General features: G+C 39.9%; 1 protein-coding gene across 33 annotated transcripts in view; it reads left to right on the top strand.

Annotated features, from left to right (window-relative positions):
- Window positions 1-22,662, top strand: part of SORBS1 (sorbin and SH3 domain containing 1) — a 1,099,691-nt gene that overhangs the window by 959,887 nt on the left and 117,142 nt on the right. For all 33 annotated transcript variants that reach the window (XM_086922349.1, XM_086922367.1, XM_086922341.1 and 30 more), the window contains 3 exons: window positions 3,596-3,642; window positions 20,733-20,847; window positions 20,934-21,059. In XM_086922349.1, coding sequence (XP_086778475.1) covers window positions 3,596-3,642; window positions 20,733-20,847; window positions 20,934-21,059 — 288 coding nt within the window. The remainder of the gene's footprint in view (window positions 1-3,595; window positions 3,643-20,732; window positions 20,848-20,933; window positions 21,060-22,662) is intronic.

Here is a 22,662-nt window from a genome sequence, read left to right on the forward strand (position 1 = left end):
CACTGATTTTTCTTTTTTGTAAACATACAGGGTAACTTTGAACATGGGTCACGGAGACGGAGCTGTCTCAAGCAAGAAGCTTTCTGTCTGAATAGCGTCTCATTTCAGAAGGCTCCTGCTGACATGGCCTCGTCGCCATTGACCTATCTGTTTAGCGAATAAACACAGTCTTTCACGAGACTTACTCCGCAGAGGCAGGAAGCCTCTGTTCTATACACTTTTCTGTATGTGATAGCTTCTTCTTAAGATTTTGCAGTCAGCTGTTCAAAAACACAACCCTTCTGTGTGGTCTGTCGAGTGACCTTGGTTTGTATTGGTTCTTCCGCCTGCAACACCGAAGTTTACCAGCATTCGCTAAGATTTAGAAAAAAACACACTTAGCCCTAAAATGCTAATTGACAAACATGGTATCGCTCCCTCGAGCCCTCTGCAGTCAATGCAGCAGCTCAGTTGGGCTCTGTCTAGCTCCAGGGATATTGTGTTTCTCTGCACACTGGCCTTGCAGTCCGCTTGCTGCTTCACCAACTGCTCCTGTCCATTGTGCCGCACCCCCCTCGGGTCTCCGAGGCCATCTGCGCTGCTTCTTTGCCGGCCTCCCCGTGCTTCCCAGTTGCACACGGCCAATCATGGGGGTGGGGGGTTCACTCACACTCCGCGGTGCAGAGTGCTCCTGTTACTCTGCTCCATCAGAGCTCTTTGCTGCATAACATGCAGATGTGAACATAAACTATTTTTGTTTCTAGCTCAAATGGATCACATATTACTAAAATGCAGTGACACGTGTTGCTGCGCAGCGGAAAGCCAGTTGCAAACAGGAACTGGTCACCTTTGTTGCTTATTGCTATATTGGGAAGTTACACCAGTACTGATGATGTGAAACCCATGGCCTGGCGTTTTAGCAAGTTTAACAATTATAAAAGAATGGAGTGTTACGATCACAAAACATGCAGCATTACACCGTATAATTTGCCTTGCTTGCCACTTGATTTACATCAACACTGCCTCATAATTTGGTCTCCCTCTACCGCATATTTCCAGTTAGTGGCCCTGCCTAGAGTCTATTCATATGGGTTTCTCGAGGGCCCCAGACCCTCTTATGTGGGGGTGCAGCAGCCTTGTTCACTACGCCACTGACTAAAGACCGGTACAGTGTGTGTGGAGTCCAGCTTACCCCAAATCTGATCCCTCCATCCCCTTTTGAGTATACTCTGCCGCAGTGCAAAACGTGCTCATTTCCTGGACCGCTATCTTTATCTGCCCAGCATAGAAAGCACTTAGCAGCCTATATCCGTCTTTAAACGCTGCACATACAGAAAAATATCGAACTTCCCTGGCAGGATATGGAGGGCAACCTAGGACGTAATCCGGTTACCCATTGTGCCACAAAATCAAGAAGCTTCTCACTGCCCCACCCTTTACTTGGGAATTACAATGCAGTATTTGAAGGGAATGGGATGAATTGTAGGCACGAAGTGTGGTTCTGGAGACTGCTATGAAGTGAAGTTAAGGGTGTGCATGTGTGACTGACTGAAGTGCTGGTGTCTCCCCGTGGTATATTACAGGCCTGTTTCTTTGTCTTGGCTTTGCCGGTAGAGAAGGGCAACAGACGAGTGCAGTCTCCACACCAGGCAGTGTGTTCAGGATTGCAGCTGTGTGCCCGGGTCTGTAAACACACAAACACCTTCCAGAAGAAGAGGCACACCACAAAATAAGGCCCTTTTTACCAGTCACGCTTAACCACATGCGTGCGGCGGCTTTTTTCGCGCTGTGCAGCTTTTTTCAAAAAGCAGCGTTACATGACGAGCTGAGCTCGTCATGAGCATGCGAGCGGCACAACTCATGACGAGCTCAGCTCGTCATGAGCACGGAAGGGGTTAAATAGCATATGAGCAATCTAAAACACACGCTGCTTACGTACTGTCAATCAACTTCTGTGCAAAGGATTCAGACACCAAAGAGCAGACACCACAATAACAACAACCATGTGACAATCAGCCCTCAGCTTTTAGATCTACAGTACACTGAATATAACAAGCATTTGCAATGCAATAGGTCTCGCATTATTTAAGTTTGAGCAATTGGCATTGCTAAATAATGCAACACCAATAGCTCAAACTTCAATAATGTGAGACCTATTACATTGCAAATGCTTGTTTATAATGCAGCCCATTTTCCTTAAAGGAAAACGGGATGCATTTATAAAGAAAAATTAAACTTTTCAGTTTAATTTGTTAAGGACAGACAGTGGTCCCTGTGACCACTGTCTGCTCTTAAAAAATATTTTTGCACCCATTCACAAAGGGGAAGATGTCCCACAGGGACCCAATTTGCGACCCAATTGGGAAATGTAAACAGTGTCTGAGACACTGTTGTACATCCACTTTTGCGAGTCGCAAATTGTGAATCGCAATTTTATGCAATTTGCGAGTCGCAAATGTGAATGTTCGGACATCTGGCCCTAAATACTGTAAAAGAATAATAGAAGTTGAGAAATAGAAACTTCAAATCACGCAAATTAATTGAATGAACAAAAGATCACACAACAAGAGTATCTTCTCTTAGGAGCGGCTTCCCTATTAAATGTAGCAAGCTGAGTGATTTGAATATTTTATAGTGAGAGCCTCCACTGAAAATTATTGGAGGCTATAGTTATTTAGGCTGTTCCTAAGTATATAAATATAGACGTTGTTTTGTTCAGAAATAGAAACAAAACACGTAGAAAGCCCTGTGCTAATCGAATCCAAAATATTCATAAAAAACCTTAACAGACCAGTCTTCACCTATATCCCATTCTTTAACGTTTTGGTTCATAGAGGGTGAAAAATTGTGTTTGTCAATTTCAGAACATTGTTTGCTGCAATAGAATACCTGGTATGGTAAAATAGTATGCCACAGGTAACTGACACTTTGTCAGGTTATTTATTTTTGTCATCCTTCCTGCTGCATTCCAATAGAATACCCTAATGCAAAATGATGATCTCTCCATTGCAAAATGTGTAGAGGATCCCTCTGTGAATATTACCTCACTATGGAAAACCCCAAGCACCAACATTAACGACTGGTCAGAACACCACATTGATGTACCTAGGGGTTGGGGTGGTGGGAACCCAAGTAAAACCAGAGGGGCTGAAAATCTCCCTTTTCCTAACAAAATGTACCACATTTGCAGGGTTCCAGTTTCAAACCAATTAGCAATTCTGAATAGAATTATGCTACAAATCCCATATCTTTCTTTTACTTTAACACCGCCTACAATTCTACTTGAGTGCAGATGATATTCAGTGCATGTAAAATGTTTATCTGAAGCGTCCTCACACCTGACACAGTGTGCCCTTTAATGCAAAAGCTCAACACATCTTCTCCGATTTAAAACATCTCTCGTTAGAATCAACTCAAAGGATTATAGATGATTTCTAATCTGACCTTTGCTTACCTTAGAATAAAATACCACCTTTAACATGTGTATTTTTTGCCACAGATAAAAGATTTTGAAATAACAATAAACAGATGGTCCTATTATGTTTGTAGATATATTTAATAAAATGTCTAATTTTCTTTTTGATCTTTTTCATTTGATGCTGTTTTTCATGTGTAGATGAGACCTGCAAGAGCCAAGTTTGACTTTAAAGCACAGTCACTTAAGTAAGTGAAAGCAATTTTGTTATATATTTTCAATATAACTGTGATTATTTCCTCTATGATGTCTATTACTTCTCTTTCCCTCTGGACAACAGGACAACCTTTATATTTGTGTAAAAAAGATTCTAATGTGGTTCTGGTAGGGATAGAGTCATTGTCCACTATGGTTAGAGACTCTAATTGTTTTGGTACGAGAATGGTGTAGTTCAGTTAGCCGAGGACTAGGCCCATCCCTTCCTTGGAATGGACAGCCTTATGTTCTTTTTGGAGATACAATTATAAGTCCATTTTGACAGAGTGAAGACTAGGCTCGATTCTGGGGTGATTGTCCAATCCATTCCATAGGAGTCTACCCTACATTGTGATTTCTTTGCCTCAGTGTTTGTCTCTTCTGCAATCAGCAGGTGTGATCTGTTTTTGAGCTGGCCAACCCAAGATTTATTTTTGGGATATATTGTGGGCGAGTTTTTGTAAGTATTGCATTGTCCCAGATAACTATTTATACTTATAAACAGTTTTAAAAGTAAACATGTGGTCAACTAGAAGCCAATGTATTTCGGGCTGGATTAATGTGGTCTGATTTCCTCTGGTTCGGCGATAGCCTGGTAACCTGAAGCTGCCGGATTCTTGATCCTCTAAAAAAATTTAAATCCTACTTTTGGTGCTCCCACCTACAAAATGTTGTAGTAGACTTATTTGGCATTATAAGACCCGTGGTAAATTCCACTCAGTATTTTATATACTGCTGGAGGATGCCCCTCAAAAACATGGTGAGTTTAAAGTTGGGGTTTTGCATAATGTTGACATCTGGTGGGGGAAGGACAAATCATGAATGAAAATTCCTGCCAAGCTTCCTAGGTCAGGTCCTTGGGTGATACACTGATCGAGTCCTTGTTTTTTCTTTGAATTCTGAGACTTGAAGTCTTTTTATTCCATTATAAAACCCGGACTGCAAGTCCCAGAATTAAAACAAAAAAATCCTGGACTGGCACTGCACATCACACATGGACCTGGGACACTGGGTAGCTTTTATTGAACCATATCCTTAGGTTCTCGGACCTAGGTTTAGGGGCGTCTGTAAGACTCAAAGCCATTTAAAAGGTAGGCTGCCTTAAATGTAGCTTCCCTTTATTATCATCTTAGTCTTGATGTAGTGATCCAGTTGATAACTTCCTTTGTCCCTAAGACGATATGTAGAAGACACTTTAAGACCTTGTTCCAGTCACGAGAGTCAGTCCCTGTTAGATGTAGATCTGATTATCATCTAGTGGCTCATTGGTTAGAGCGGCAGACCCTGATGCAGAGGTCTGGCCTGGGACCAGGGTTCAATTCCCGCCTCGGCGGCTCTTGGAACCAATCTCCCCGGACCTGATCATTCTCGCCTCGGTGCCTACTCTAATCATGGGTCCCACTCTGTGACTCTGGGCAATAGCTTGCTTAATCTCCACAACGGCCCCAGCAGCGCTTGGATGCCTGGCTTCACCTTGGGGGTACCCAGGATTGGACATCTCATAGGAAAGCCAGGAAGGGTTTCACAGCGGTATGAATACAGCGCTACAAGACCTCTTGGTAGAAGGTGCTATATAAATACAAACACATTTACATTTACATTGAAGACTGGAGTGTGCAAAATATTCTGGGCTCAATATACGAGGAATTGGTAGCCCACAAAATTGATCTTCCAATTATATTTGATGTAGAAAATGTAGATCCACTGAAATGCTCTGCCTCTCACCCATCCACATTTCTTCAGGTAGTCTAAAAGGATCAAGGTGGGTGGTCTCAATATCTAAAGGCAATTGCAGGGGAATGTGTCTGGTTCCCCAAACCTCTGAAGCTCTCATGGGACCATTTTTATTCTCTTACAGGGAGGGAATAAAGAGGTGTGGTGGCTGGCTGGTGACTTGGTGCCCAACGTTTGTTTTATTAGGAAGGGTCTATCACAAAGGCTTAGGGCGCTAAGGGCATAAAACAGCCCGAGGGATATTTTTAGAACCTTCTAGATATCATTGGAAAGTTGTCCATGTAAACTTTTTAGGAAGAATGAAGGACTTTGTTCCAAAAGCAGGTTATTGTATTCTTCGTTTTTTTTATGTGAAGAGGATTCCTGGTAGGAACAGTATTTCAAAAGCTGATAGAAATACTTTTTGCATGGGTGGGATGACGCATTGAAGGTGAATTCCTCACTATTGTTCTGGATGTTGGCTTTGAAATTTTTAATTTTGCTTTAAAAAAGATGTACAACTATTTGCAATTTTAAAAGAGGATGTCTGGGTTCCCGTTTGTAAAATCTGGGTTAGTAATTTCCCAAATGTTTATAATTGCCTATTTGATGGATTGTTTTGAGGAATTCAGTGATCTGACACCGAAAGGGGTGATATTGTTTTTCCAACAGTAAAGGGCACCCTTTGTGGCTTATGAAAAATCATTAGTTATTCCAGGTTATCAATTATTTTTTGAAGTCCGTTATAAAACTACAGTGGTTGCTTAACCCGTTTATATTGATACTTTATAAGTAACAATTATCTGACATTTCAGTTACTGATCCAGGACACCTTTGTTTCATCTGACCGTGAGTTTGTGCCTCTTTCTGTAGTTTGGTTTGCTTTCTGGTTTTTTTATTGATTCATTGGATTGGTTTTAAACCTCTGTTTTCAGTGCTATCCACTGCTTCATCAGTTCCATCTATGAAATAATACCAATCTGCTCAAAGACCGTGGCCCTATTTACGTTAAAGTGATAAGTGATAGCCACTGGGGAGCCACAATCTTTCTACTGATGTAGTTTATCATAAATTAAAAGTGCTAGCTCTGATGAAAATGGCACACTTAAGCACACATAATGTGACTGCTATGTAGTCAGACGGCCTCTCTCACTTCTAAGAATTAAGTGACAGCCACGCCTACATGCAGCCCCTTCTTACCAATTTGCCCCTTACAACACACAGGGAAGAGATTATAATTTACAAGAGGAACGACTGGTCGTGTACCTTTCATTGGTGCTGCAGTTGTAGTAGCATTGGTGCTCAGGGCCTTACTTCTTAACCATAGGAGGGGGATGCCCAGTCTCCTCGCTTGCGTTATGACCCATGGTAAACTTGACTACACAGCTGAGACCAGTGGTCAGTGCAGATGCCTATAAGGCACATAAGAATGTAAGTCTCTTTTGATTGAAATAGAAGAAACATCACTAAGAAATGCTGCACCCCCCACTCATTAATGCGTTGCATTTCCACTCAATGGCCTTTTCTTTAATTGCTGCCTGTTAAATTCATTTAGAAGGTTTTTGCTTTGTGTTGATCATTGCTGTGATTGCTTTATTCTGAAAGTGCTGTACCTTGGAGGAAAGGGCAACGCTGTCTCTTCAAAAAATCTCAGGCAGTAAATGCAGCCAGATCAGCTGCGTTTGCAGACTGTACCGTCAGGGTTACAAAAGCCTTTTCTGCTGAAGATCAAGCATCAGTGTCAGGTCAATGATTGGTTCTCCAGTTTAAACAGAACTTACTTTGTTGCTAGCTGCCTTAATCGGTGTCAGTGCGCCAGAATAGTCCCATCCACAGAACTCTTCCCCGTAAACTAAAATACCTCCCAAGTCTCTTACATATCCCCGAGAAACAGTCAAATACCAGAGTCGTAAAAATTCGAGGGATAGGCCAAATTAGCCTGGGTAAATTAATCAAGCTGGACAAAAGCAGGGAAATATAACCAGCCATCAGAACTGTAATGCCATTACCTATTCTGTTTATGGTTTTTTAATGTTTTTTTACTAGTTCAGGTCAGTTGCTTTATCATTTTAATGTGGTGACACTTTCGGAGGTTATGTGACTTTCTTGCTGCCTGCTTCTGAAGTCTTTAGAGCCTGATAGTGAGCTTCTTCGTAAGACCAGAGTTGATGGGACATCCTGAGGCAGTAAAAGCAGTGACTTTTGTGCAGCAGGACCGGAGGCTGACCTTGCGCCCCCGCAATCCTGCACCACAGCAAGGCGAGGCAGGAATCAACGCAGAAGGGAGAGGCAGCGCATCCACCGGCAACATTTCAAACAGAGGAACAGCCAACAAGAAGTGGCGCCTCTAGCTCAATCAAGTATCAATACTGTTATCAACCTCACAGAGACTGTATTAACATCAGCAGAAATCCAGCTTTTATCTTTGGGGTTGACGTATAGCCCAGAAAGCAATTCCTCTTATCGACAATCCAGAATCGATGTATTCAAATTTATTCGCAACTTGAAAGTAATAACATTCTTTCAATTGAATACATTTTCCAACAACGACAGCATCATGGCCAGTGAGCCTGATGACATTTTGCAGGCAAATGATATTCCCACTCTACCTCTATTACACTCTGTCCGATAAAGACAGTACTCCTACTTTGTCCATACAGCCTGCATCCACCCAATTGGGCATTGCTACTAGTAAACCAGCTACAAGTTCATTTCGCCCAGCCTCCACCTTTCTTCCTCTCATGCCTAAGGATGCTATTGACATTTTCAATGATAGAATAGTGGAAGAGCTGAAACGATTGAATCGCACTACTCTCCTGACCCTTCATCAAAGGAAATATCAAGAGATACAATATTCGACTTTAATGAAGAAATCAAACAAACAACATGACATTACTATCAATAAATCTGATAAAGGGGCAATATTGTCTTATGGCAACGCAATCAATACTTGGAGGAGGCTGACAGGAGGCTGACAGACATTTGTCAGACACAACATGTTACAGAAAAGCTTCCAAACAGGACTTGAGCGAACTCCAGAACACTGTATCCAAGCATTTGTTTCAGTGGAAGAGACAAGGTTTGCTACCCAAGGACGAATTCAGATTTCTCAAAATAGAGTATACAGTAACTCTAGTGCTCTATTGTATTCCAAAGATCCATAAAGATGTGGTTCCAGTACCAGGCAGGCCCATTATATCGGCCAGAAAAAGCCTCATAGAGATGATTTCCAAATACGTGGATTTTCTTTTTACAACATTTTGTTACCAACTTGCCTTCCTTTATAAAAGACACTGAAGATTTACTCTCGAAAATCAACTGTGTAGAATAGTGACCTGATTTTCTACTCATTGTTATGGACATAGAGTCACTGTATACTAGGCAAGGATGCGCAACATCCTGTGATTACGGGCAAATCACTTAATCTCCCTGTGCCTAAAAAAAAATCCAACTAAAAATAAATTCATGATTATTGCCCAACTGATTCCAGTCAATGTATACATATATACATTTCGCACTTATATGCCTTAGTAGATACAAACGTGTTCTTTGAGTCCTATTTGATATGTGTTCTGTTTGGTATTCCTATTTGACACATGTAATGCAACTGTTACCTTCCTATCCCTCCAATTGTAAAGCGCTCTGATATCCCTCTGGATCATGTTCGCTCTATATAAAAGTTTATAACTCAACTACTAACTAATGTGTCCTTATGTAACACAACTGGTGCTCATGTAAAGCGCTCTGATTCCTTCGGGTCAAGTTTGCGCTATATAAAACTCAGTTTTAATTTTTTTTTTTATTATCTATTCATTGAGTCGCTGAGCCTTTGGTCAATAAGTAGAACTTATTAAATTCATGTGGAGAATGAATCTATTGAAATTTTTGGAAAGCAATTCGTAAAACTGCTCGACTTGTTTTATTAAGGTGGGCAATGAGACGTCAGAGAGCAGAGTTGAGCGTAGTAAGGCTGAGCTTGGTCAACTTGGTCACTTTTGCTACTGTGATTTTTCCCAAGGAGAGGTTGACAATGAAGAAGATGAGCTGGTGGTCACTCCAGAAGATGGGGAAGTTTCCTGTTACTGTGATGAGTTCAAATAGAGAGAAGATTATGCCCAAGGTGTGTCAGATGATAATGTTTCAAAAGAAGGGTTGGGAGAAGTTGTTAGAATCTAGGTTTATCATGAGGAAACTTAGTTGGCGAGAATCAGATGATCAGACCAGATGTTTGGGTCTTCCAGGATGCAGTGCTTTTTGTGGTTTATGGTGACGTCAGAGGTAGCATCTAGGAAGGTGTCTACAAATGCGGTGTGGATCGGCAAATCTTTGTATTTCACAAGGTATGAGCAGGAGAACGTGCCTGAGTGATAGCTATAGACTGCAATAACTTCTTGAAGATAAGATGTTAGGTTGGTGAATAAATGGTTTCCCCACTCCCTGAATAGCAAAGCCCATTCTGATACCAAATATTGGCATGTGGGCATTAGCCTATCTTGTTTTTCTCCTACCTCTCCAACAGTCATCTCCTTGTCCTTCTTCAGTGCCTACCTCCCCCTGCTACCAGCCCTTCAAAGTATCTGCCTACAGCTTTTCTGGTGAGACAAGTTCATCCCAAAGCCTGACCGATCTGGATACATCCTACCCCGACCTCTATCTTAAAGGCAGTTTAGACCTACCTCTGCCACTAGATAAAGAATGATTTCATTGATTAAGAGACAGAAGCATTCCCCATTACCGTACAGGAGAACTTGTGATGGTTCCATCTCTAGAACAAGGGAAAATATCCTGCAATGATTGTGGGCAAGTCCACTTGCATAGCTATCTTTCATTCTCCTCTACTCCACATCAAAATCTAATATAATAATTACATTAAGAAATTTTAGGAAGGCTAGACAAAGTCAGTTCTACACAACTAATAATGTAAATCTTACAAAGATTCAGGGACAATGTACACAAAAGGAAAGTAAGGCAGCTGCTTCCTGTTAGGGCCAGCTAAGATACCTTAGAAAGACACTATGACTTTTACCTTCTGAGGCTCAAAATCTTGAGATTGGATTTCAGCAATGTGCTGTATCTGGGTGTTACTAACTTACAGATACAGCGACTATAAATAGTTACGAATGCTGCTGCTCACTTACGCTATCATATCTCTTGCTGTGCTTCAGTCTCTCTACATCTCCGCTGTTGGCTTCCAATAGCAAAATGCATCAAGTATAAATCATTATGTTATGTCCATAAAGCCATGCACCAGGCAGGGTCATTATATATTTGTTTTGCTGATCCATCCTTAAAACCCCAAGTGGGAGCTTCGGGCCAATGGGGTTCCAATCTCATCTCCATTCCTAAAGTCAGATGGACAAGACATAGGGCGGTCTTTCTCATCCTGCGGACTAAGTTATGGAATTTCCTGCCTATCATTCTCTGTATTTATAACTCATTGACCTTGCTCCTTTCTCCTCCGCTTGCACAGCAAACCCCGTTGGGGTAGCTATGAGCTTTACAAATCTGAACTGAATTGAATTCCAGGAAAATGCATCCAGATGTTAAAAAGTATGTTCCTATGAGGAGCCATGAAGGTTGACTACTGAGTATATTAAGAGTTATCCCTTATACTAGTGAATATGATTGCCATACATTATGTATGTTGCTGAAACTTTGAGGCCCCAAATTCACATGAAGTGATGAAGAGCATGGAAATAACTTTTCAAACACACAATGAATTTCTGGGTCAATTACTGTGGTGTGTTTCAGAAGCTACCTTTTGCCAGCAAGTGCTTGGCTGGTGTTGCGCCAGTTACAGTCAGTTTTACTTAACCTGTGGTTGTGCAGGGGAAATAATTTGATAAATGATAGCTAAATCAATATCAAATTGTACCAGATTGAAATACTCTTGCTCACCAGTCACATTAGCACTAAGACATATCATCTTGAAAAGTAGATGTGTGGATTCTGAGATTCATTTAATTTCATTTTTGCCTAAGCTCTAAAGGTATTTACAAAAAAGTATAATTGTTTCCATTGGTGAGAAAGTATGAAAAGGCTGGAAACACTGTGGGTTTATTGATGGCCACGACAAGACCTAGTAGAGTAAGTAGTGGTTAAGACCATGTCTAATAGGCAGTAAAAGAAAATGTCTATGGGCACTAGTACCCACAAGGCTCCACTCCTCCTATGTCTCACATCCAGACATGTAACGTATTCCTTTAATAGGAGTGATGTACAGAGAGAACAGTGACACCTTTCACCAGGGATAGGTCCCACAAGCTTATTTGCCCTGCAGACCAGGACAAGGGGAATGAGAGTGCCACAAAGTATGTGCCACATCCTGCTGTGCAGGGAAAAGTGATGCCTTTCACTGGGGACTACAAGTCCCACCAACCTTGCTGCCCTGTAGACAATGTTCTAAATGTGCCTGGGCCAAGACCAGGTCAAGACCTACCTCATCTGTGCCCATCAGAGCCTAGATGAGGTTTTCTTCCTGGTTTTTGAGACTTGGTCCTTTGGTCACTGTATCACTGGCATGCAAGTTTACTCCATATCTTTTGAATTCCACTCTACATCATAAGGAGAAGAAAAGTTACTGCATTTAAAGGAGGCTATCTTCCTCCGCCATCAGAATCGAATTGCATTACTAATAATTTGTCTTCAGTAATGGTTGCGACAAATACTGACTTGGATTTAGTTGAGGAGAGAATTGATGCAGCCCAAAGGGTGACCTAAGACTTAATCCCGGATGTCACTACCCAGGAAGTCAAAACACGAAGGGGTGCCCCAAAGGGAGACGATTTAGTACTCTTTTTTCCCATGGCGGCAGTGAAAGTCAAGCGACTTGGGCTAAATCTGTGTGTTATTGCTTCTCTGTTGTCTGAAGACATTGAAGCTATTGAGGATGAGTCAGCTTCCTCAAACTCGCCTCCCTCAAAAAGAAAAAAGAAAGACCATTGTCTGTCTACGCAGACAATAAAATATACGGTTTCGGACACACCCAGCCCGCTTAAATTCTCTAAGTCCCTCAAGTGATATTACAACCTTGGAAATAAAGGCATTATGTGCTACAATACAAGTCCTCCTTGACTGTTTTGGTTAGAAAAATGGAGCCCTTATTATTCATCTTCCCTACTGCCAAGGAGAGAAAACTTAATGGCGGAGAACAAATTAACTCTCTGTGCTCAGGGTGCAAATCAGAGACACTGCACCCCTTGCCCAATACATTTCGTTCAGCCCACATCATGGAGTTGCCCTTCGCAAGAAATATGCACCTCAGGGATTTTGCAGGTACCCCTCTCCCCCCCAAATAACATGCCATCAATTTTAACCAGAGTTTTTAATGCAGCCTTAAGGATAGGTCAACCACATTCATGGTCAACCGCCGTAATATTGCCAATTTTTAAAAAGGGCGCTAGGGAAGACCCAGGATGCTATCGCCCGATTTCTTTGTTGGACTCAGCAGCAAAGATAATGGGTAAAGTAGCAACCTGGTTGGAAGAAAAGGAAGTGTTGTCAGAATTGCAATTTGGTTTTCACAAAGGCAGAGGTACAATAAAACAATGTATGAACTTAATTATGATTACCAGTAAATATACCCTAGCTAAAAAAGGACGCATATCATTGGCTTTTATGGACTTAACGCCTGCTTTAGATAGGGTAAATAGGTCTAAGTTATGGTATTTGCTAATATAAATAGGAAATGGACAAGAATTTAGTACGTTTTTTGCACTGGTCCCATCTTACTCTAACTGCCTCTGCAAGGTATAATTTGGATGGCTCCTTATCCAATGTGTGGAAGATAAAAAGAGGGGTAAGGCAGGGGTGCATTCTTGCCCCAGTGTTATTTACATTGTATATACATAATTTGGGGGCAGTGCTGTCTAACTCTCGTCTAGATATTCCTAGAGTTGGTTCTAAATAAATCCCAGCACTATTATATGCGGATGACGCAGTTTTAATTGCCAGGACCCCAAATGCGTTGAAATCTCTAGTTAATGCTTTTATTGATTTTATGGTAGCTCTTGACCTTGCAGTAAATTTTTATAAATCCCACATAATGTCAATCGGTTACCTTAAAGGGGAGGAATAAATCCCTTCCTTGTAATGGAGGCGTGCTAACCAGTGTGCCCATCTACCCATATTTGGGTGTAATATTTGATGATAGGCGCACTTGGGTAGCACAGCGCGCTCTAAAGAAAAATACTTTGGCAAGAGCAGCTGGGGCATCATTGGATTTCGCTAGAAGACTTGGGAGTAAACCCATACAACCACTGTTGAAAATCTACAATGAGAAATGTGTCGCTATGACAGTGTATGGTAGGGTGGTTTGGGGCTACAAGGATTGTAGCGAACTTCAAGGGGTAGAAAATAAACATTTACAGAAAGTCCTAGCTGCCCCCTCCAACATTCCAGCTTTTATTTTACATGAGGAACTAAGGCAGGGTTACATATCAGATAATATTGCTGCAGCACCCCTGATATGGTGGCTAAAAATCTGGTCAAGAGAAAAGGCAATTTTAAATCAGATTATTTTAGCTGACTGCATGAGTTCGGATAAAGCTGTAGAAATTCCTTGGTTAAATTATATTTCACGACAGCTTTCAGCTCTTGGACAACCAGAAATTTTTAATCAACCCAGAAAGCTGCATGTAGAAACTGTGAAAATTTTAAAAGCTCAATTTTTAGAGGCGACAGTTGGATAGAGAAGGTAATCAACTTTTAAAACCTACCTGTAGACAGTTTATGATTTTAAGTCCTCGTATTTTATCACAACCGTTCTGGTCTTTTCTTAATAATCTGCATCATTGTTTTATTTTATCTAGATTTAGGTTTAATTGTATTCATTGGCTCCTAACTGTACCTAAAGGTTTTCTAAGTTAGGTTCCTTGCAATCATGTGCATGTGACAACTTTTCTGAACAAGACCTATTGCACTTTATGTTTTTTTGTGGTTTTATACCGAGCTGCGAGTTAAATATATCCTACATAGATTGCCAATTTACATAAGTTAGGCCAGCATTAACTTACTTACAAATGCTTTCCTCCCCCCTTGTTTGTTATGAGGTTGCACGTTTCTTATCAGGGGCAATTTGTAAAAGAAACAATATGGGGGGCTAATAATTATGACCTGGGTTGTTAGAACATGTCTTTTATTATGAAATTATTTACATCTTGTGTATTGTAATCTAAATTGTATGTGCTTTTATGTAAAATGTACTTTTATGGCCAGAACTTAGCTGAATAACGTTTTTATTGACTTGACTTGACTTGAACATGCCATCAGCAAGGTCAATGGCTTTAAATGCTCCAGATGTAGACCGGCATCCGTTGCCCGGGGTTGCCGATGCACATATAGTACCAGTGACAAGAAGCCGGCAATTTGTCTCCAACTCCCTCCGGCATGCACACCTTATTTTATTATGCTTGAGGATGTGCCTACGTTGGCTGCAGATAAAAGTGAAGATTGGTTGGATTTAAAATATAAGGTCACTTATTGCCTTAGGGTGAATGCCATATGGATTGGTGACCTTATAAACGAAGTACTTGCATTCAGAAGGTTTGACTGGGTTGAAGGCCCACCAAACAAGTCTGGGGGTACTGCATAGTTATACATTTTAAAATTTCTATGATGCTAGGTCAGATGAACTTGTCTGTTTTGCCACTCGCCTTTCAAAGAAGTATTCAGGCACACCCTCTTAATTTACTTTTACAAACCAGGTCTTACTAGCTTTTTTTTGTGCCCAGGCACATCTGAAAGACTCCTTACTTAGAGTGATAACTCTATATGATTTAATATTGACACTTCAAATCACTTTGCTCCCCTTGATACTTTAAAGGAGATTGATTGACTATGCTCTGCAGAACTTTTGGTCCCTTGTATTTCTAGCAGGTGCAGGATTGAACCGTAATGGAGCTTAGTTCAATCCAGGAGGATGTACTGGGAACTTCAATTATTGCATCTGGGTCTCATCAGAATAAGCCTGAAGGGCCTCTTCATAGGGGACTCAACCTACTAACATGGAACATTGTGGTTGCTTGCTCAAAGTTGGGAAAGGTGGAAAGGGCGACTGTTTGTTTTTTGTGTCCAATTTTGATTTGTTGTGTTTTCAGAAAACTTGGTTGATACAAAACTCTACTATTGACGGGTATGGGGGAGTTTCCAGTTTTTGGCAGTTTTTGTTACATTGCGCCTCTCCAGAACCAAGGTGACAGTTTATGGTTTCAAATTGGTATTTTGAATATCAATTTTTTAGTAAGGACTTTGATTCTAAGTCCACAGAGTAAGTAGTCGCCTTGAAGGAGACTCTGTCTCATTTTCTGCTAAATATTTACATCTTTTATGTTTGATTTGGACCTAAAAGTAATTGTAACTACATTTTATATTATGGTAAGTGGTCCAGAAACACACAAAAGCTATGAAGCACAGGATAAAAGTGTACTCTTTGGGTAAGATTGTGTTGTTTAACCTATCTAGGAATTCCCTTTCACTCAGGGCTTAACTAGGGCCGTTTAGTGAAGGTGAGGTGTATGCAACTACAAAGGCCTATCCGAAAGTGACCTCAGTTTTTCCTTACATCTATAGCATAACATTTGTGAAAGAAATGATCCATTATATCGCTGTAAGTGCATGCCAGTTGGCCTTTAAGGCGTTGGCATGTGGGGTTGTATAACCCTCCTTCTCTTCAGAGTGATGCAAATAACTTTATACACAGTTTGTTGTAATTCCTGCAGGAGACTGCTGGAAGTCTTTGCCATTTAGAAACTGGAATGTGATCTACCAAGGAATTTGTTGAAAAGTTACCGCTATTGCTATAGTTTAAATTATGACGAACTCCTGAAGCTAATTTTTCCAAATTAATAATAGAAGATTGTATCGCCCTGGAAAACAGTGCTGAAATCCCTTAGACAGATAGTCTTGAGCAACCAACTAAAATAACAATCATAAATAATAAGCAAGTTACAATTCTCTTGCTTTCAGGTCGATTTATTCCTTCAATCCACAATCATTAGTAGTCTCCTGTAGCCAACACGTGTTTGTTCAGATGGATGTGTAAGCATCACTGAGTTCGTCAGGGCTACCAATTAAATACATTATAACTCTGACTTAAAATATTAAATCGTTCAATTACTCCCATCTCCTAAGACACCCAGGACATGTGCCCAAATAGTTAAATCCTCATTTCTTTAAATCATATTTATATACAATAGGAGGGAAATATCTCAATATCAAATGAATACCAAACTTACATAACAAAAACAAAGTGTTAAGTTCCCGCTGTCTACGATATCCCAGAAGGTTATCATGTGAACATTTTGGCACACCTCTTTATAACTAACCCATGTGTCTAGTAAAGATTCTATGTTTTAGAAATTCATACAAAGGCTCACCTAATTCAACGTATCGTCATGAGTATTTCAAAGGAGTCGTACCTAATCAGTGTAAATTACATGTTAGTGTAACTTATGAAATGTTGTAGTCATTTCTAATATGTCAATAAAGTTTCCCCTTTGGGTGAACTTATAAGCTAACCACAGTTTAGACCAAGCACATCCACAATCAATTCAAAATCACAAATTAGGAGCAGCTAATGCTATACATGATACAGTCATACAAAAAATGTACATTTTATTTTGGTATATTAAAAACAATGTTAAAAACAATACAAAATGATAGACCCTAAATAAATCACAAATAATGGGACAATACATAAGGAAAATGATTCCAATTAAAAGAGGGAAATACACTACTCCGAACACATTACTGAATCACACTCCAAATCGTACGGTTAGTTTCTTAATTAGAGGAGTTTCTTTGTTCAATAGCTTAGCGTGTCTCCAGCCAACATTGCATCGACGCGTTTCGGTTATGGCAAATATTAATTCAAAGCCAAAAACCTTCCTCAGGATTAAAATAATAGTATCCCACTTTAACAATGTATCTTGATTAAAATCAACAAATAATCAGTGTCGATGGTGCTGCTATATTCAGCTACCTTCAGGTAGTACCTCTCAGCTTCCTCAAAGTGCGTGTAGACATACACTGCACTCTGTCATCACCAGTGTTGTAATGACGCCGTTTCTTCCGGGACGGATCTGATCCTTTTGGTCCTGTTGCAGCTAGACCGCCTGCAGTCTGCTGATAGTATATCCGAACGGCAAGGTGGGGTTCTAACTCCTCGGCACATTGCTGTGTCGAGGAGTGTGCCATGAATCCAATCTGCCGTTTATCTAAAAAAAAAATTATATTGGTATAAAGTGAGACCACATCAAATGATACCAATGTCATAACCGGTTACCACCTCACATCACATAGCATATTTAGTATATGGTTTGTGTCCCTAATATAGGAAGGTAGATTCGATACAAAGGTCTCAGGTAGTTATCCACATATTGTGAGAGTTTCTCTGTTGGCCCCCCAATACCCGAAATTATCGGTCTACCTGGAGGAAAAGGTAATCCCTTATGCACCTTTGGTAGAGTATAGAGACACGGGAACCTAGGGTGATCTACTGTCATGCACCTGTACTCACCCTCATTCATCAAGCCCAAGTCATACCACTCTCTCAAGTGATCATTAATGTTTTGAGTAATCTCTGGTATGGGATTTCTACATAGTTGATTATAGCATCTCTCGTCACTTAGTTGCATAAGAATCTCATTTTCATAGTCCACCTTTTCCATCACCACTGTGCAGCCTCCCCTTATCCGCCTCTCTGATAATTATGTTGTGATCATTCGAGAGTTCTTTGAGGGGCGGCCCTCTCCCGTGAGGTTAGATTATCCTTCACACAATTTCTTTTGTTCCTGCTCATTTTCTGTTCCCATCTGTCAATTTCATGTAGCACCAACTTATGAAACAAATCAATGCTATTACTAGTGTGTAATTGTGGTGTCCACTTCTAGATATGTTACTAGTTGAGGTCGCACTCTTCTTACTTATCAAAGATGCTCTACCCACTCCTATAGTTATATCTTGTCTAATTAAACGGTCAAACTTCTTGGCAAATGTAAATACTCTCCCATTGAGGTAGTCTGCCTCATCCCTCTTGTGCTTCCTCGCCTTACGTTGTTTGATTTCCTCCTTATGTTTATTCAGAATACCCTCCAGGATGTCATAATTGTTCTTGGTAGGCTCCTCTAAATTAAGATATGAAATCTCCTTCTCTAGTGTATCTATTTCCACAGCTAGTTTACCTTCCGATCTGCTTGCATTTTCTAGAAAAATATTCATCAGGTTATTTGAGTTACTAGTAAGCTCCTTTTCCCACTGTGAAAGGAGATCCTCCTCTAAGTCATCATACGTCGGAAAGATCTGTGAGCTCAGACCATGTGGTACTCTGCCCAACCTTTGTATTGTTTTAACGTGGCCCCACCTCACCACTTTGATGTTTCATTTTTTTTCATCCTCTCTAACCTAATACATTTTTGTTTCAAACTTTCCTTCTGCTTAGTACTGCCCTGGTTCAGTGCTTTATTGATAGCAACCACTGCACTTAGGTCTTTGAATAAATCCTACGCTACCTTATCCCTATCTTTTCTTGTACTCATTGTAATGTAATCCAGACTCCTTCTATTTTTCTCAGGGAATAACAGGTGCTGCAGGCCCACGGTCTTAATTTGAACTAGGGTGTGGCTGGGGAACTTGCGCAAACCTTGTGAGTATTCCTACACTAACCGCACGTTTATCAAATGTCGTGGTGCTCCAGGGGAGAGAGCGGCCACTAACTCTCTCACAATAACTGAGCAACCAACCAAAATAACTATCATAAATAATAAGTAAGGTCCAATCTTCTTGCTTTCTGGTCGATTTATTCCTTCAATCCACAACCATAAGTAGTCTCCTGTAGTCAGCACGTGTTTTGTCAGATGGATGTGTACGCATCACTGACTTCATCAGGGCTACAAATTAAATACATTACAACTCTGAATTAGAATATCATATAATTCAATTACTGTCATCACCTAAGACCCCCTTGGTTTCGTTATGTGAATCAGACATTTTCAAGGCTTGGTGTTCAGCAGTATTTGAAAAAAACCTGATACTATAGTTGGAATATCTAAAATGTACTTAAAATGTGTTTATCAAGTACTGTCTGCTTCTGTCTAAATGCATTCAAAAGGAATTTCTGGGTCCCTTATTACGCCAAGTTAAACTTAGACAGTGTAAAATTGTGTTATTATATTTGCGGCATCTAGGTTCTTCTGAAGTCTGGTGTGGTGTATAAAATTTGATTACTAGAGTCTTACTAGTAAGGAAAAGCTATGAAGAGTCATAATGCCATAACCTCTGTATTTTACTTCTTCTTTTGACCTGACTTTTTAATTGTCCTGTATCAGATATGTATATTTAAACAATTTATATTTATTGTATGATCAGACACTTTTATGGCTTTTACACTAAATAAAGTTTTATTAATTAAATTGAGTCAGTCACCTAGTCAAGAGAAGATATGGATATGAAGCAGGAATTTTAAAATGTGAAGGAGAACCAAGTACGATATTTTCAAATGTTTCATTATTTTTTTTTTTTTTACTTAATATTGCCCACGAATCACACTAACGGGGTATCTTGCCGCTTTATAAACACAAGCAGCAGGACTAAAGGGCAAAATTAGAATAAGTAAGGCTTTAGTAATTTTTTGAATTTGGTGTAGTCAGTGCGGGTGTGAATGTAGAAGGGCAAATGATTCCAATAGTTAGGTGCCAAATATGAAGAGGATCCGCCTCCGCACCTTATGCGTCAGATGGTGGGAATGGAAAGTAGTCCTTTATCCATTAATCGCAGATTCCTAGTAGGAAGATTGCTATTTAAGCTTCTGGTGTAGATAGCTTGGTCCTTTCCCAACGAAAGCTTTATGGGTGAGGCAACAAATCTTGAATGTAATTCTCTTTATGACTGTTAGCCAATGTAGCGTTCTTAAAGGAAGGGAAGATGCAGATTTGAATGGCAAATTGCAGATATGTAGCCGTGTTTTGCACGAACATAGGTTAGAGAGCAATGTCTCATTTGGGGAAGCTAGAAGAGCATTACCGTATTCAAGGCTGCTAACAAAAAGAGCCTGTACCAGAGATTTCCTGGCTGCAAGCGGAAGAAAAGGAAGTGCTTTCCTTAGTAAGTGCAACATCTGAAAGCAGGTACTTACTATAGACATGTGGTCATTGCCCCAGTGACCTGCTAAATAAACTGACTAATTAAAGCATTACATTTACTTTTTTGGTATGCTGTGCTTCAATAGTTACTTAATCAGTAAGACAGTATTCTACATTTTGTTTATTTTGCAGTTCTTGAGGTGTTTTAGGTTTAAATTGCAACTTCAGTGTTATGCCAAAGTCACTGCAATTAACACATTCATACCTAACTTTCTTTGGGATTATTTCTGCAGGGAACTTCCACTTCAGAAAGGCGATGTTGTTTACATCTATAAACAGATTGATCAGAACTGGTATGAAGGAGAGCATCATGGACGAGTGGGAATCGTTCCAAAATCATATATAGAGGTAAAGCAGCTATTTTCCTAATCAAGGATACTACGATATGTTACTGAGTTTTCTCATTATACTCAAACATGATCCTTTCTATTCAGCTACTTCCACCAACAGAGAAAGCCCAACCCAAGAAACCATTACCTATGCAGGTACTGGAGTACGGAGACGCCATTGCGAGATTTAACTTCAATGGTGATACTCAAGTTGAAATGTCCTTCAGAAAGGTAATCATTTTGTTTCCCATTCCTTATCACATGTAATGTGTTTACACATCTTTGGAAACTTAAGATTTTATAAAATGTAATAATGATGGACACAAGGAATTGACACTTATGAAAGTCAAAACAATTATACAACTGAAGAGACACCAACCCGAACTCAGAGGTCCATCACTCCCCATCTCCCCCTACCAGGAAAGAATTTCAGGATGTCAGTGTAGTTTTAATTTCGGGTTCACAAACATAGGTGACACTTCCGTCCTCAGTATGCTGGAGTCGAGTTGTTGCAGTAGAAAGCCATAATGGAGTAACTTAAATGTCAGGAAAAACGATACTTCTTAAATTATATAAAAATAGTCCCCCTAGAAAAACCGTGCAGGTAAAAGCCTCCACCCAATGAATGTTGTATACCTGCTGACTTTAGGGACACCTCGATCATCGGAAAAGATGAAACAGGTTGAGCATTAGTTCTATTAACTACTGATTTGATTGACTCTTTTTACCTTCCCTGGTCATCTGAATTCTAGCAAGACACCAGAAACCAAAATCAAAACTGCAAACTCTGAGCCTTTGTGTAGGTAGGTTTTCATGCAACATATGACGTGGTTCACTCACGCTAGTAGGGTTAAAATAGTATTCAGAGTTATCACAGCAAATGGGATCCATACAAATAGACGTAGATGCTGTAGTTTGGGAACAGGAATGAAGCGATATTGAGCACATTTTAAATCTTTCAATACCTATTTAAATAGTTGGCCACACTTGTGTCACAATTCAATCTTTGAGGATCACATTTAGATTTCATTCAGTTCATCCAGAAGAGGACTGGTAAGCTCTATCTAAAAGTAAAGATCCCATCGTCTTTGCATTTAATACTTGCACATGTGTTAACAGGACAGTGCTAAGACAAAGGAAGTGGCATGGTTGTGTGTGACCAGCTTTCAGCAACATAGCTACTTTTTCCTTTTTGTATTATTTAGTTGGAGGTATAGTAAAAACTATAATCATCCTTTTTAACATTTATCTGCATTAAATATATTGCATACATTTTAATAATATAATCATTCATGCACATAGAGAAATCAACAATGACATAGCTGATAAATATAAAGTGAAAAAATGTGAAATTACTAATCAAATAGACAAATGATCCCACAGTTTAAAATGTTTTTTGACTTCCGACAGCATTTATTACATATAAAGTCTTGTCCTATTCTACACATTTTTTAAACAGTCTGTGAAAGAAGAAATTAATTTAGTCTTTCACTTCCGTAATAAATGACTATGCTAACGAACACTGAAATATAAGCCAATTTTTGGAATCTCAGAGCTATCCCCTTCTTTGGAAAATAACCCACTTGGGCTATAATCAGGTTTTTGGAGAATGTGAATCGGTAGTTGACTTTCAAGGTACTCAAAAATCGAATACCGAAAATGATGTAGTCTGTAGCATCACAATATCGTATTGGACTAATTTATTTCTTCTGTGGATTCACATCTATTACTGTATAGAAGAGCTTTCTGGATTAATCTTATTGAAAAACTGTTGAGTACAATAAATCAACCATTTCGAATAGAGTTGCATTTTTAAAAATTTGGCACCAGACTG

Source organism: Lissotriton vulgaris, chromosome 5 (assembly GCF_964263255.1).
Source record: "Lissotriton vulgaris chromosome 5, aLisVul1.2, whole genome shotgun sequence".
Lineage (NCBI taxonomy): Eukaryota > Metazoa > Chordata > Amphibia > Caudata > Salamandridae > Lissotriton > Lissotriton vulgaris.